Below are 12429 nucleotides of genomic sequence, written 5' to 3' on the forward strand. Positions count from 1 at the left end.
AAGAGGACGAGCCCCTTGCATTTTGAGATCGCAGATGTTAATTGCTCCAATCAGTCTTGGCATGACACTCACAGGTTTCTCACCCTGTTCGCTCTTCTCCCGCAGTCTCGGGAAAACTCACCGTGGGGGTCATTCTGACACTCACACGCCCCCCACGTGGCCCCACAGTCAGTGCTCCTCAGAGCAATGTGTACAGCTGACCCTCATGATACGTATGTTGGATTAAGTGTCTGACTGTTCGGACCTGAACAGACATAAGATTAGAATGCAGTGTTTCCCTGGTTCAAGGCAACAATACATCGCCATGCTTTAGGCATAAAAAATAATAATATTAGCTACCTCTTTTGGAGCTAACCTGGGGATTTTTTTTTAATCCATTCGCCATACGAAACGAACACCCCTTCAAATGTACAGCTCAGTCCTGTGCTACTGAATGCAGGGTCACTGGAATATAAAACATTTATAGTTAATGATATCATAAAATGACATGAACGTGATATTATCTTTTTAACAGAAACGTGGCTTGTCTCCTAGGATGCAGTCTCATTGAGACCTCCCCTATTAATAATTCTTGTCATATGCTATCAGGCAAGATAGGAAAGGTGGCAGACAAGTGAATATTTATGTAGACATCTTGAATTGCAAATGAATGTCTCTTGGGGATCTCTCTGCCTTTGAGTACCTTGCCATTTATGCAATGCTCCTGTCCTTTTAATTAGCCCACTGTTTATCTCCCACCAAAGCATCTAAGCAAAGTACACAGTGTCTACCCAATTTCTCTTAATTTCTCTTTTAAGAACTTTTGCCCATATGTTAACATCGCATCCGAAAGGCATACTGTGGACTTGGTTCTCCAGAGGTCTAAGCATCTTTCATCCACTCTTGATCTTGCTGTGCCAGGTAATTCCTGTATATTATTTTAGGTAATTTAAACTATGGTGAAGATCATGAAATACATTCTTACAAAGCATTTTAAACTCTGCAGCAGCTGAAAATATTATAAACCATACCAGTGTTTCCCTGTACCACTTAATACAGTCTCCTGGACTCTTGCACTACCCTACAGTGGATATCATGACCACAGTTACAGTGCGAGAGAATGCACCACATATAAAAAAGAACAAAAGTGCAAAATAAATAAATAAAATACATTTTAAAACAGAAACCAGCTTGAGTACAACCACAGCCAAACCAACTGCTCAAAATGTGCCCCTTCATCTCCAGCCACTTAGATTTAATGAGTCTTCAATCAGGGGTCATTAGCCGAAACCTGGTCTTTACATGTAGTAACATTTAGGAATTTAGAGGATGCTTTTTTCCAGAGTGACTTACAGAAGAAGAAGGATAGGGAACAGGCTTCTCACATACTCAAAAAATACATAGGAAAGGACAAGGACAAATGTTTTGAAGTTGATGGCCTTGGTTATTTACAAAGCTGAAAATGTTAACCCAGACTTACCATGTACTATATATATTAGGATGTCATATATAATGTGAGGTAACGTCATAGTACAGCCTAATTAACCCAGACTTACCATGTACTATATATATTAGGATGTCATATATAATGTGAGGTAACGTCATAGTACAGCCTAATGGTGATATATGTTATAGTGCAACCCCCACACTTTACATGGTAGACATCATCCATCTGCTATAGACATACATGACTGAGGAGAAGTACAAGTGCCAAGGTTTAAACTGTTTTAGCCAAGCATCTCATCATGTGGCAGTCTGCTTTCTTAGCCCTGTCTCCATGATGCCATCCCTTGGCTGAAATATTTTCATTCAACACTGGAGGGCAGCAGAGATAATCCAGGAGCATCACATGCTCGCCTGACTTCAGTGCACTCCTCTGTAGAGGTTACCATGGCAACTTTGAAGCGAAAGAAGTCTGCTACATACGAGGCCACTGTCTGAGCTCCATGCTTGGTGCATGTTAAGAAAAGATTTGTTCTCTGAATCACTGTTTTTTTTTTTTTTTTTTTTACTAATTTAGCATAAAAGATTATAAGACAAAGCCTTGCAGGACTGAAATGAATCTCCATGGTTATTGTGGGAGTTTTTCAAACTGCAGAGTGGCTGTAAACACAGGATGGCGATAAAAATGTGAGGCATTCCACAGGATTACACCTGTGTTGCACCTTGGAAGTCTGTGAAGAATGTGCACCTTAATGGAGTGACACAGAGTTCACTCAGTCTGGGGAGACTGGTCATCAAAATAAGTTAGTTGCTGATGCATAAATAATGGGACTAGCACAGCAAAACTGGTTGTACAAATTAAACCACAAATGTTGGTGGAAAATCACATAATTTTTTCTTCATCATTTTACGTGCATTTTACATGCAAGACCATGCATGATAAAATATGTGTGCTGTGTATATTTACCATATCATACATCAATCCTTTTGGAAATGAACAGGTTTATTTCCCATAATATGATTTGATTATCTAAATTAGCATTAAAATGTGTACTACCAACTATCTGAAAAGCTAAGCATTCTGCTCTAAAACAGGTCTTAAACCCACTTAATTCAAGTATTCATTGGCATGGCTTACATGGAAGTATTGTGAAGGCAGAATCAGATAAATAAAGGCATATGATAATATAAATGCAGTACTGTATGTCTGTGTTTTTTGTATTCCAGGATCCTTGGTTGAAGCAGTCACATGGATGTTTATCCATTGACTTTATGAGGTCATAATGAGAAAGCCCCACCCCCTAGCCATGGGCCTACTGGACAGCTGATGTTTTAAGCAGCTGTGTACATTACTTTCCACGCAATCAGCTGTGGAGATGCGAGAGAGATAAATGCCCTAGAAAGCTGTGAAATTTATTTGTCTTTGGACATGATGGTTTTGGCTACAGTAGATAGGAAACAAAACAGACTGTGTTTGAAATCATTCCAAACAGCACTCGGAAAAGAGAGGTTGCTTAATCAAATGGCAGAGCACTGTATTCACTATTCACTATATTCACTCAGTTATGTCTCTTACTTTGTGTCACATAAACGTGCTACAGATTCAGTTCTTTTTTTTATTAAAAATTCATGTTCTTAAAATGTGTTTAAAACGAGTCTCACTTTTTTTGAGAAATTAAGAAAAAGCGTTTACCTTTACCATAGTCTTAAAATAATTGACCCTGTTGTCTGTACAGTTGTTAAAATCATTCATCTGTTTAATATGGTAATGTCAGTACTCACAGGTTCAAATAAAAATATCAGTTATAATGAAGCAATAATCATTAATTCTTTTCCAATTCTTGAACTGTTTGCAAGAATTTTAAATAAGTGTCGGTGGATTATAAAAATGTTTAATTAAACTAAGAGAATATGATATATAGGCTAATAATGGAAAAATGTGTGTGTGTATGTATACCCACGGGGTTCATGAATACACACGGGAAAAAGTGAAATTAGGAAATTATGTTACATTGCACAGCTTTTGCACTGATGTTGTTCTCAATCATGTAATTTCTGTTTTTGATAAAGCTTGAATCACTGTTTACAATCTGTGCATGCATGTGTTCATGTAGGAGAGCACACGTGTGTGTTTGTGTGTGAGCGCATGGCTGATTTGTGGAGCTCAATTGGGTTGAAATAGCCCCCCCCCCACAAAAAAAAATCAGGACACTCAATGTTAATCAAGTGGGCTTTATTTCCTCCCATTACACGAACACTGTGTTCCTCTCTCACTGTGGTATTTTACTGTAGGACACCATGACACAAATATCCTGATGGAGAGCTTCACCTTATCAGCCAGGAAACACTGCTCCACCCGCATATCCTCCGCACAACAAACACCGCCAACCCCGCCACAAAACGCAGGAAGACAAGCCAGACACCAGGATTTGTGAAAGCCCCTGAATTCCTTTTATCAGAGGACTGAGGGGGAAAAATAAAGAACATGTAAAGCCATTGAAGGCCTAGATTTATTTTCCCTTCCCAAAATTCTGCATCATTGCGGTGGTCCAGCATGCTGAGAAGCAACACTCTGAATGAGACTGTGCAAAAGAGCAAAAGAAGAGAATGCAAAGTGACCCATGGAATCCTGTGTTGCTCAAAAATTCCTGGGGGGGGGGGGGGGGGGTGTATGTCTTGGGATTGCTGCATTGGTTGGATTTGTTTATTCACTCATGTTCACTTGAATCTTCTGTCTTCTCTGAAATCTGAAATAGCTGGGGCCTACTCACAGATCTCAAAGCCTAAGACATTTATAAAATGTTTTATTTACTTGGGTGGAAACAATTGACAACAACAGAGAATACTGGTGCTGACATTGTGATGTCATGACACTGAAGTGTATCTTACTACACTATATTTTTTCTTACTGTTATTCTGTCTTTGACGTGAATGATTTCCAAATACATCACAAATGGGAGGTCACATCTACATGGCAGTCAGTGAAAGCCTTTTAAAACTGTAGTATGGAGTGTTTTGCATGATAGTCTGATTTTGACTGACTGATGTATTCATTGCTTGGGGAAGGTTTCATGAGAATTATCCCCTGGACAAAATTGACAAAGTTTGGTAAAAGAGTATTACTTCCAAATTCTCAATGAACAGAACACATATTAAACTAAACATTCCAGCTGTGGTTGATACAATTGCGCAGAACATTACTCCTGTTAAATAGGATTAACAACATCAGAACATTACCAGGTAACAAACACTAAAAAATATAAACATGGACATAATGAACCTGTGGAGCAATTAGCTAACATTTCTCAAAAAAAAAAAAGTGAACAAAAGGCGTAAAACTTGGGAAAAAATTATTTTGAACCTCAGACAAAGAGCCAGTGACAGCAAAATGGTCCCCTAGCAGTAGCCACACCTTTATTTAATCGGCCTCTAATTAGGCAGGTTGGACTCATTAACCAATGGGTGGTCTTAGACAGAGACAATGACAATTGGTTACAATTATCCTGTTTGAAATGCAGTAGAATGAAAGGAACTGAAATGACAAGATCCTTTCACACGTTTAAACAATCATGGAGAGCAGATGAAGGTTCTCCACAGAACCCACTCTAGTGATTTTCTCAAGTAAATATGATGGTGATAAACTCCTGTGTTTCCTTCAAATACGTCTCTGATGTCCATAAATTGCTCTCTTTCATTGTCTCTGCATACGCAGGCCATTCTCTGAGACGCAGCTGGCTGGATTTGGTTGAAGGTGAAGTTGTTGTAGTGGGCTGAGCAGGGTTTAGGAGATGCTGGTTGCCTTACTTGCTTGGATTGGGTTTAGGGGATGCTGACATTCTTGTCAAAGGCTGGACAACGTTTACGAGACGCTGAGGGTATTGTAGTACGCTGCTGTGGCATCTGCCAGCACAGAGATAAGGCTGGTTTCCAGGGTGCGGCTGGCACTGGAGGTGGAAGTTGGGGTCACCTGACTGTCCCCTGGAGTTATCGCCCCACCCTCTTCAAGGGGGCTTGTAGAGTTGAGGTACTGGTCAAACTCATCCCTATCCACCTCTCCCAGGAGTTCAGCCTGGCTGAGCTCATCCAGCATGCCAAGATCCCTGTGCTCTGGGGGCAAAGAGGGTTGCCCAGGGGGGTCCTGGAGCCCATGATGGAGTGGGGGGAGTGTGGAACTGTCATAAGAAACTGAAGTGGGGCAGCTTGGTGGAGTGGAGGTCAGGGTGTTGTGATGGGAAATGTGACCAAGGTTTACCTCGATACCGTGAAGGGACCCCTCATAATAGTCAGAATGGTAGATGGGCAGCACCCTCATCTGAGTGGGGCAGGTGAGCTCAGTGCAGGGGGAGGAGGAGGAGCAGTAGGGGGAGTGGCTATTGGCCACAGCATCCAATTGGGACACCTCTGGGGGAGTGGGCAGGTTGCAAGGGTAGGGGTCGAACGTAGTGCTGGAGCAGACCGGGTCCTTGAAGGTGCGGATAGTGGGGAGGCTGGGGCTACAGGGGAAGTCGCCCTCCTCAGCCTCACCCAAAACGGGTGCTGTGCCCAAAACAGGGGGCGCACTGTGGACTTCTGGTAGGGTGAGCAGGACACCTGGAACACGTTTGGACTGCTTCTTGCGGCGCGGGCGGTACTTGTAGTTGGGGTAGTCATGCATGTGCTGCACCCGCAGACGCTCGGCCTCCTCCACATACGGCTGTTTCTGAAGGGCCGACAGAGCCTTCCATGACTTACCTGCAAGACACAAACACACTGTCTCACCTGAAACAACACAAACATTCTGTCTCACTTGCTCACCTGCAAGAAACACAAACATGTTAGAGAGTGGATCTAGGGGGGAAATGGAACCCAAGGAAAAGCATTGCTTGGACATCCTAAGCATTTATAAAATCGCCTTGTAATGGTCACTTATTTTTGTTCAATATGTCCAGTTCATCATACATAAACATTTTAATGTTACGTTTAATCTTTATTTAGATAAACACATTAAATTAAAGGTCAATTGGTGCAGTCTGATGAACCATGGTAATGTTGAGGCTCAACATTGTCAGATGAATCAGGGAGGAAAATGCCCGCATTTATTCCCACATCTATGATAAAAATATACAATAATCAGGAAAAATCTGTATTATGTTGCTAGGCACTTAGGCAGAGCTATAATGAGATGTCTTGTTAATAAGATTGTGCTTGAAGTGAGAATATAATTATCATGCTTGAATTTCTGAGTGAGAAGAGAGCCTGATTTTCTTGACCACTGTTAAATGATGTTGTTCAGTTTTCCATGAGTGGTTTATGAAACAGAAAAGTCCAAGAAAGAACTAAACAAATGGACATACGCCTGGGTAATTTATACATAAATTGAAACCTTGTAGTTGTAATGAGGCAAATTTTACCTTATAATAGGTGGGTCAAAGTGTTGGTTATAATGAAAGAAAAAATAGTCCTCATGAAACTAAATTACATTCAAAACCATGCACCTTTATTCACTGCATCCTGAAAACGAGTCCTTTCCTTAAGATAGCAGCAAAGAGACTCAAACCCATCATTCCGCAGAACTGTTGCAAGACAGAATCCTGTCTTGATGCTTCATCTCATTTCTTTGCCTGACCTGTAACAGACTACCTTTTGTTATTTAACATTTTCATTTATATTTAGAAGTTAAATACCTTATTACAATTTTACAAAATGAAAGATTACATGTTTAATTTTTTTTGCCAAGATCTCAATTTGACCAGACGGTAGAATCTCAGCATTTGCTGTCCCATTTCTGCTTTTCTGACATTCCTAGGTTTGACTGACCCCATCATATTTTCAACACCGTGACTCCCTAAATAAAAATATGTACTAGGGTCCATTAGCTAGCCACTTTCCCATGTCTGAATGACAAAAGCATGGTCACTGACATGCTGTGATTGCTTTTTGAGGGACTTTAAAGGGACAGTATTTTAAAGCGACCATGAGAGTTTTAATTGAACATCGGCTTTACAGCATGGGCTTCAGGTAGCCGCATACAACATTCTTGGGTACAAATTCATCCCAGAGGCCGCACATGTAATGCCTGCTGGTAATGCTGCTAGCAGTAAGATGTAATAAAGCGGTTATTACCCTAAAATCACTCTAGTAGACATGCTGTTGGTATGTCTGTGAAGTAAAAATTATACACCCTCACAGGCATCATAAATGAACCTCAAACTGCCTCCAAGTTCCTCTAAACAGATTTCAGAATCCATACCCTTCCTGAATACTAAAGAGCATGTAGTTACTGTAATAGTGAGTTTTGTTCTCAATGTATTGACAAAATAAATTATATTGAACCATTTCTTACATTCAGTTAATTATAAATGATATTTTATTTGTTCAATACTCCTCTGAATTCTTTCAAATTACCTTTCTTTCATTTCAAAGAAAATGTATTACACTATCTGCTTGCATGATTTTCATAGATAAACATTATATGTATTTTCATCCTTCAAGTAAATAGTTTGTAATAGCTTGACTATGGTTTTCCTCTCATCCAGACCTTTCCGTTACGTGAGCTGCTCCACAATCTGTCAGCCTCTACTTTAAATGTCCCTTCACGGATAGACAGAAAGCGATGCAGAAATTGTTCGCCTAACCTGTCCACAACTTTGTGTGACAGCCCAGCGCTATTATCGAGTACCAAAGTTTGGCACCAGCAAAGTAAAACTCGCCGCTCGTGAAGCGCTTTGTTATTATGCTCACTTCACACTGCTGTCACACCGTTTGATGGTGACGTTCCCCCCGTGTCCGCAACAGAGACCTTGATTACAAAGCAGACGTTGTAAAATGTACACATCGAGAAAGTAAATGAAAGCAATGAATGAATGAAATGAATGACATAAATAAGTAATGACGGTCTTATTGTGAACAAATATATATTTTCCATTGCAGTCTTACCAAAAACTGACAATGTGGCAGCAGTTGTTGCTGAAGTTACAGAAGCAAGAATATGCTACATGCACGTTTGACTAAAGATTTTTCTCTCACCTAACATCTTACTCAGCTCCGCATTGTGAAGGTCTGGATTCTGGACAGCAAGCTTCTTTCGTTCATCTTTCGCCCAAACCATGAACGCGTTCATGGGTCTTCTGATGCGAGCCCCCGAGCCCTTGCCCGCGGAGGAGATGCGCGCGGCCTCTCCGTCAGGGAGGTCCCGATTGCGCATGGAGCGCTCACAGCTCCCCGACCACGATGAGCAAGCGCTGGTGAAAGCGCTCATCCCTGTGTCCGGGAATCGAGTAAATCTTACCCAAATACCAGCGATTTCCTTTAGAGAGCTTTTTATTTTCTTTTCCTCCTCTTTGTTTGATTTCGGATAAATCAGTCAACAAATTGCTACTCAGAAGGGCACTCAAGTAAAAAATTGTCTTGATTTCCTGAGATTCGAGAAACTGCGTTTTTGTAAATCCGTATTCATTGTTGCAGATGTCTCAGTGTGTTTGTAAGTACTGCTGCGTGGCCGCTGACAACTCTGCTATAGTGATTGAGTTTGGCTTTTTGTTAGAGACAGCTTTTAGTCCACAGAAGCCCCGAAGGCAGCCGCTCCTCCTTAATAGTAATTTAACCCCTGACAAGGAAGTAACGAGGAAAGAAATACAACAGCATTTGACCTGGCATTTAAAAAAATATATCGTTACAGCACTCTTCTAACCTGTGAACAATGGAAAATCTTGTTACATCATAATTGTTATTCCATATCAATATTCAGTGTTTCTACGCATTAACTATGGAGGAATCTCAGGTTACTTTTTATTTTGCCTAATTTAAACATTTTTGTCGCGTGGTGTAATAAGAATGAGAATAAGAATAATCTCGGAACGTAGGGTTTCTGATAACTACAATTAGTTCATTGTTAAAGTTGTAAAGTAGTAAGGAATGAAATGACGACAGTATTTAGGTCCAGATGGAAATATTTTGTAAGTTTTGACTATTATAGAAAGACAGGGCTCGCACAATTTAGCTATAATGGATTTTTTAAAACTAAAATAGGCTGCAAAGGGAGATGGCTGATATTCATGTACAATTTACCAGTATGTATTATCATGATATTTACAACAGACGAGACGGAATAAACTCCAGGTTTTGGAATCTTTTTTCCTTAAAATGGTAACCCCAGGGGGGGGGGGGGGGGGGGGCAATGACGTTTGTTACCGAAACGTTTCATGACATTTAATATGTATGTGATTGTATCTTAAAATTGGTCTCAAGATTTACATGGTGCTCTGTTTTCTTAATGAACTTTTTGCTCTCAGTACTTTAGTATCAATACTGAAAGTCTACTCTCAGAACTTGTCATTGTTACAGTATAGCAAGTGTGTGCATTGCAGAAATGTTAAATATTATTACAATCACTATTGCGTCATGATACACAAAATACAAATACAGTGGAATATCCATACTGTATAACTGAAACAGAGTGACATTAATGAGATATACACATTAGTTTGCTACAATAAATTATTAAAGGACTATTTAATAGTTCTGTTAATAACTCTTACACTAAACTATACTATTGAGCTAAAAGAAAAAAAAAACTAAAATATGCTTTCTCATTAACTTTGAATGACTACTTTGTAGTACTTTTTGGGGATGCTTAAAGATTATAGTCTTAATGTTACCAAAATATTGCTGATTAAAATGAGGAATCAAAAGTGCAAAAAGCTAAAACCTGTTAACCATTACGCATAACTGCAAAAATTCTCTTCTCACGGTCAACACTAAATTTATGCAAAAATTAAACCGGAAAGAATAGCACTCTCAAAGTTGAACTGGATGGGGTATTTGTGAACGTCCCCCTTCACTTTGCCCATACAAAGCATAATGGGCAATCTCTAACTGAGTGTGCATTTCCATTAAAGTCCAGTTTCTGTGACACTGCCCTAGGTCAGCTGTAGGAGAGACAAATGGGTACAGTTTTATGAAAACTTTATGAAATTACAGCCTTGGGAGAATTTGGGTATATTTTGGGTTCATCTGGGAATCTGAAAGTGATGTGTAATACTTTTACATCAACGGGACTGTCCTTTCATCTCTCCAAACAGCTAGAGGCCTCCAATTCTCTTTCACTCTCATTCACCTAATCATAACAGTAGTAATGATTATCATTAATAACAATACAAATAAAAATAAGATACCGCTAAGAAGCTTCATATCTCTCTCTGGTTGATTTACCAGCTTGGCTCTTTTTCCAGGACATGTCTCCCTCCACTACCCACGCAAGTCTTTCTCCTTTACCCACACAAAGGCTCATCACAAATGAATTGGGAACATGCTTAAAAACAAATCATTTCAGAGCCTTATATGCAAAATCAGGGAGAAAGATTTAAGATTTTAATTTCTGACAAGAGAATGGTGTTTGTGGGTTCTTCATTCAGAAGACAGGTGATGTAAATTGAAAAACATGTAACACTTGTTTAATAGATGTTACGGGAACTCGCAGACAAACCAGCAAAGCTGGGCTGTGTACTTGTCCCTAAAACTAAATATAGGCCCCGTCATATATAAACAAACATCAGACGGTGTCTGACATTTCTTAGACGAGAAGAGAAAGGCACATCCTCTCTGATGACTTCTGGGGTCAGCTGGGCATCTATTTTAAGACCCTCCCATTTCATCTTTCGAGAAGTGACGGCACAGCCCTTACACTGTTGCCCGACTCCTCCAACTCTCCCACACACTCCACTCTTGACATAGAATAGTGGCTCAACCACCCCCTCACCCCCTCAATCCCCCCCCCCCACCCCCTCACCCCCCACCCCCAGTGCAGTGGCAGGAAGGGGATCCACCCCCAGATCTACATGCAACTTTCAGATAAGACTCCTTCAGAGAGACAGACCTGCACTTAAACTACCAGCCTTCCTGATCCACTACAGGCTAGAGTCTGCGTAATAGCTGGCATGGGAAGAGGGGGAGAGTGAGAGAGAGAAAAGGAGACTGAGGGAGAGGCTTAACTTTTAGGTCTCCTTTATTGAAGGAGAAAAAGGGTGAAAAGGATTCCTGCAAGCTTACATCTTTTGCCTCATCCCTTGTCAAAATAAATAAATACATAGAAATGAGAGAGAGAAAGAAAAGAAAATGACACTACCTCAACACAAATAAAAATTATAATGAAAGCAAAATAACCCACAGGAGAACATCTGTTTCAAAGTATTTTACATCAGGAGCCCAGGAAAATTAATGAGGCTTTTGAAATTAACTGGCATTCCCCCCAACTCACCCCTTTGACCTCCACTGATACAGTCATGAATCCCCACTGATCACTGAAAGAAGTTTTCAGTGAAGTAACTATCCATAAAGTAATAGGCAAAACTGATTTTTTTGTCAAGTTGAAAACAATCATATTTAAACCAGCTATGGGGCTGTCAAACCACTACCAGTGACTTTTACAGGACAACCAAATGGCCAAAAAGGTTTAAGAAAACCGCTTTTCATTTTTGGGCTGCAGTATATTTTGCACCAAAAAAAACTCCCTGTGAAACCCTCCCATAGATGCAGACACCACTCCTTCACCAACATGAATCGCTCTGGTAAGTGATTGCATTTAAGAGGTGAATGAGCGTCCCTGGGTTCGCACAGATAGGACACCACTCCTTGACCCCAGGATTCTCCTCACAGATACATGGCAGAATGAGGACAGAGGACAGATCATGTGAGTCAGTAAAAGCTGGGTGCTGCCCTGTCTCCATGACCCGCGAAAGGGTTGAAAATATTTCATTTTCCCTTACAGGTCTGTACACATTTTTGAAGTCAGCAACACAATTATAATATATGCAAGTTTGACCGGTTTTACCTAGTGGAGATTTTAGTTGATGAAATTGCATAGCTAGGTTATCAGACAGAAATCTTTGTGCTAATTCAACCTAACACAGTAGTTTATATCTACTGTAAGTAAGACTGCAGCAAGCAAGTGGGACATTCAGTCAGAAGGGACCTACTGTGCTAAGAATCAAACCCAGATCATCCATGCTACTAGTGGTATAGTACACATAT

At 40.3% G+C, this 12429-nt stretch overlaps 1 protein-coding gene across 1 annotated transcript; it reads right to left on the bottom strand.

Moving 5' to 3' along the window:
* Nucleotides 1–5158: 5158 nt before the first annotated feature.
* Nucleotides 5159–8659, bottom strand: LOC118787339 (transcription factor Sox-7-like). Its single transcript, XM_036542865.1, has 2 exons — nt 8428–8659; nt 5159–6153 (listed from the first exon to the last, which is right to left on the bottom strand). Exons 1-2 carry the CDS (start codon nt 8657–8659, stop codon nt 5282–5284), a joined length of 1104 nt encoding a protein of 367 aa, XP_036398758.1. The 3' UTR covers nt 5159–5281.
* Between the last annotated feature and the right edge of the window lie 3770 nt (nt 8660–12429).

The sequence above is a fragment of the Megalops cyprinoides genome, chromosome 12 (genome assembly GCF_013368585.1).
Source record: "Megalops cyprinoides isolate fMegCyp1 chromosome 12, fMegCyp1.pri, whole genome shotgun sequence".
NCBI classification, from domain to species: domain Eukaryota; kingdom Metazoa; phylum Chordata; class Actinopteri; order Elopiformes; family Megalopidae; genus Megalops; species Megalops cyprinoides.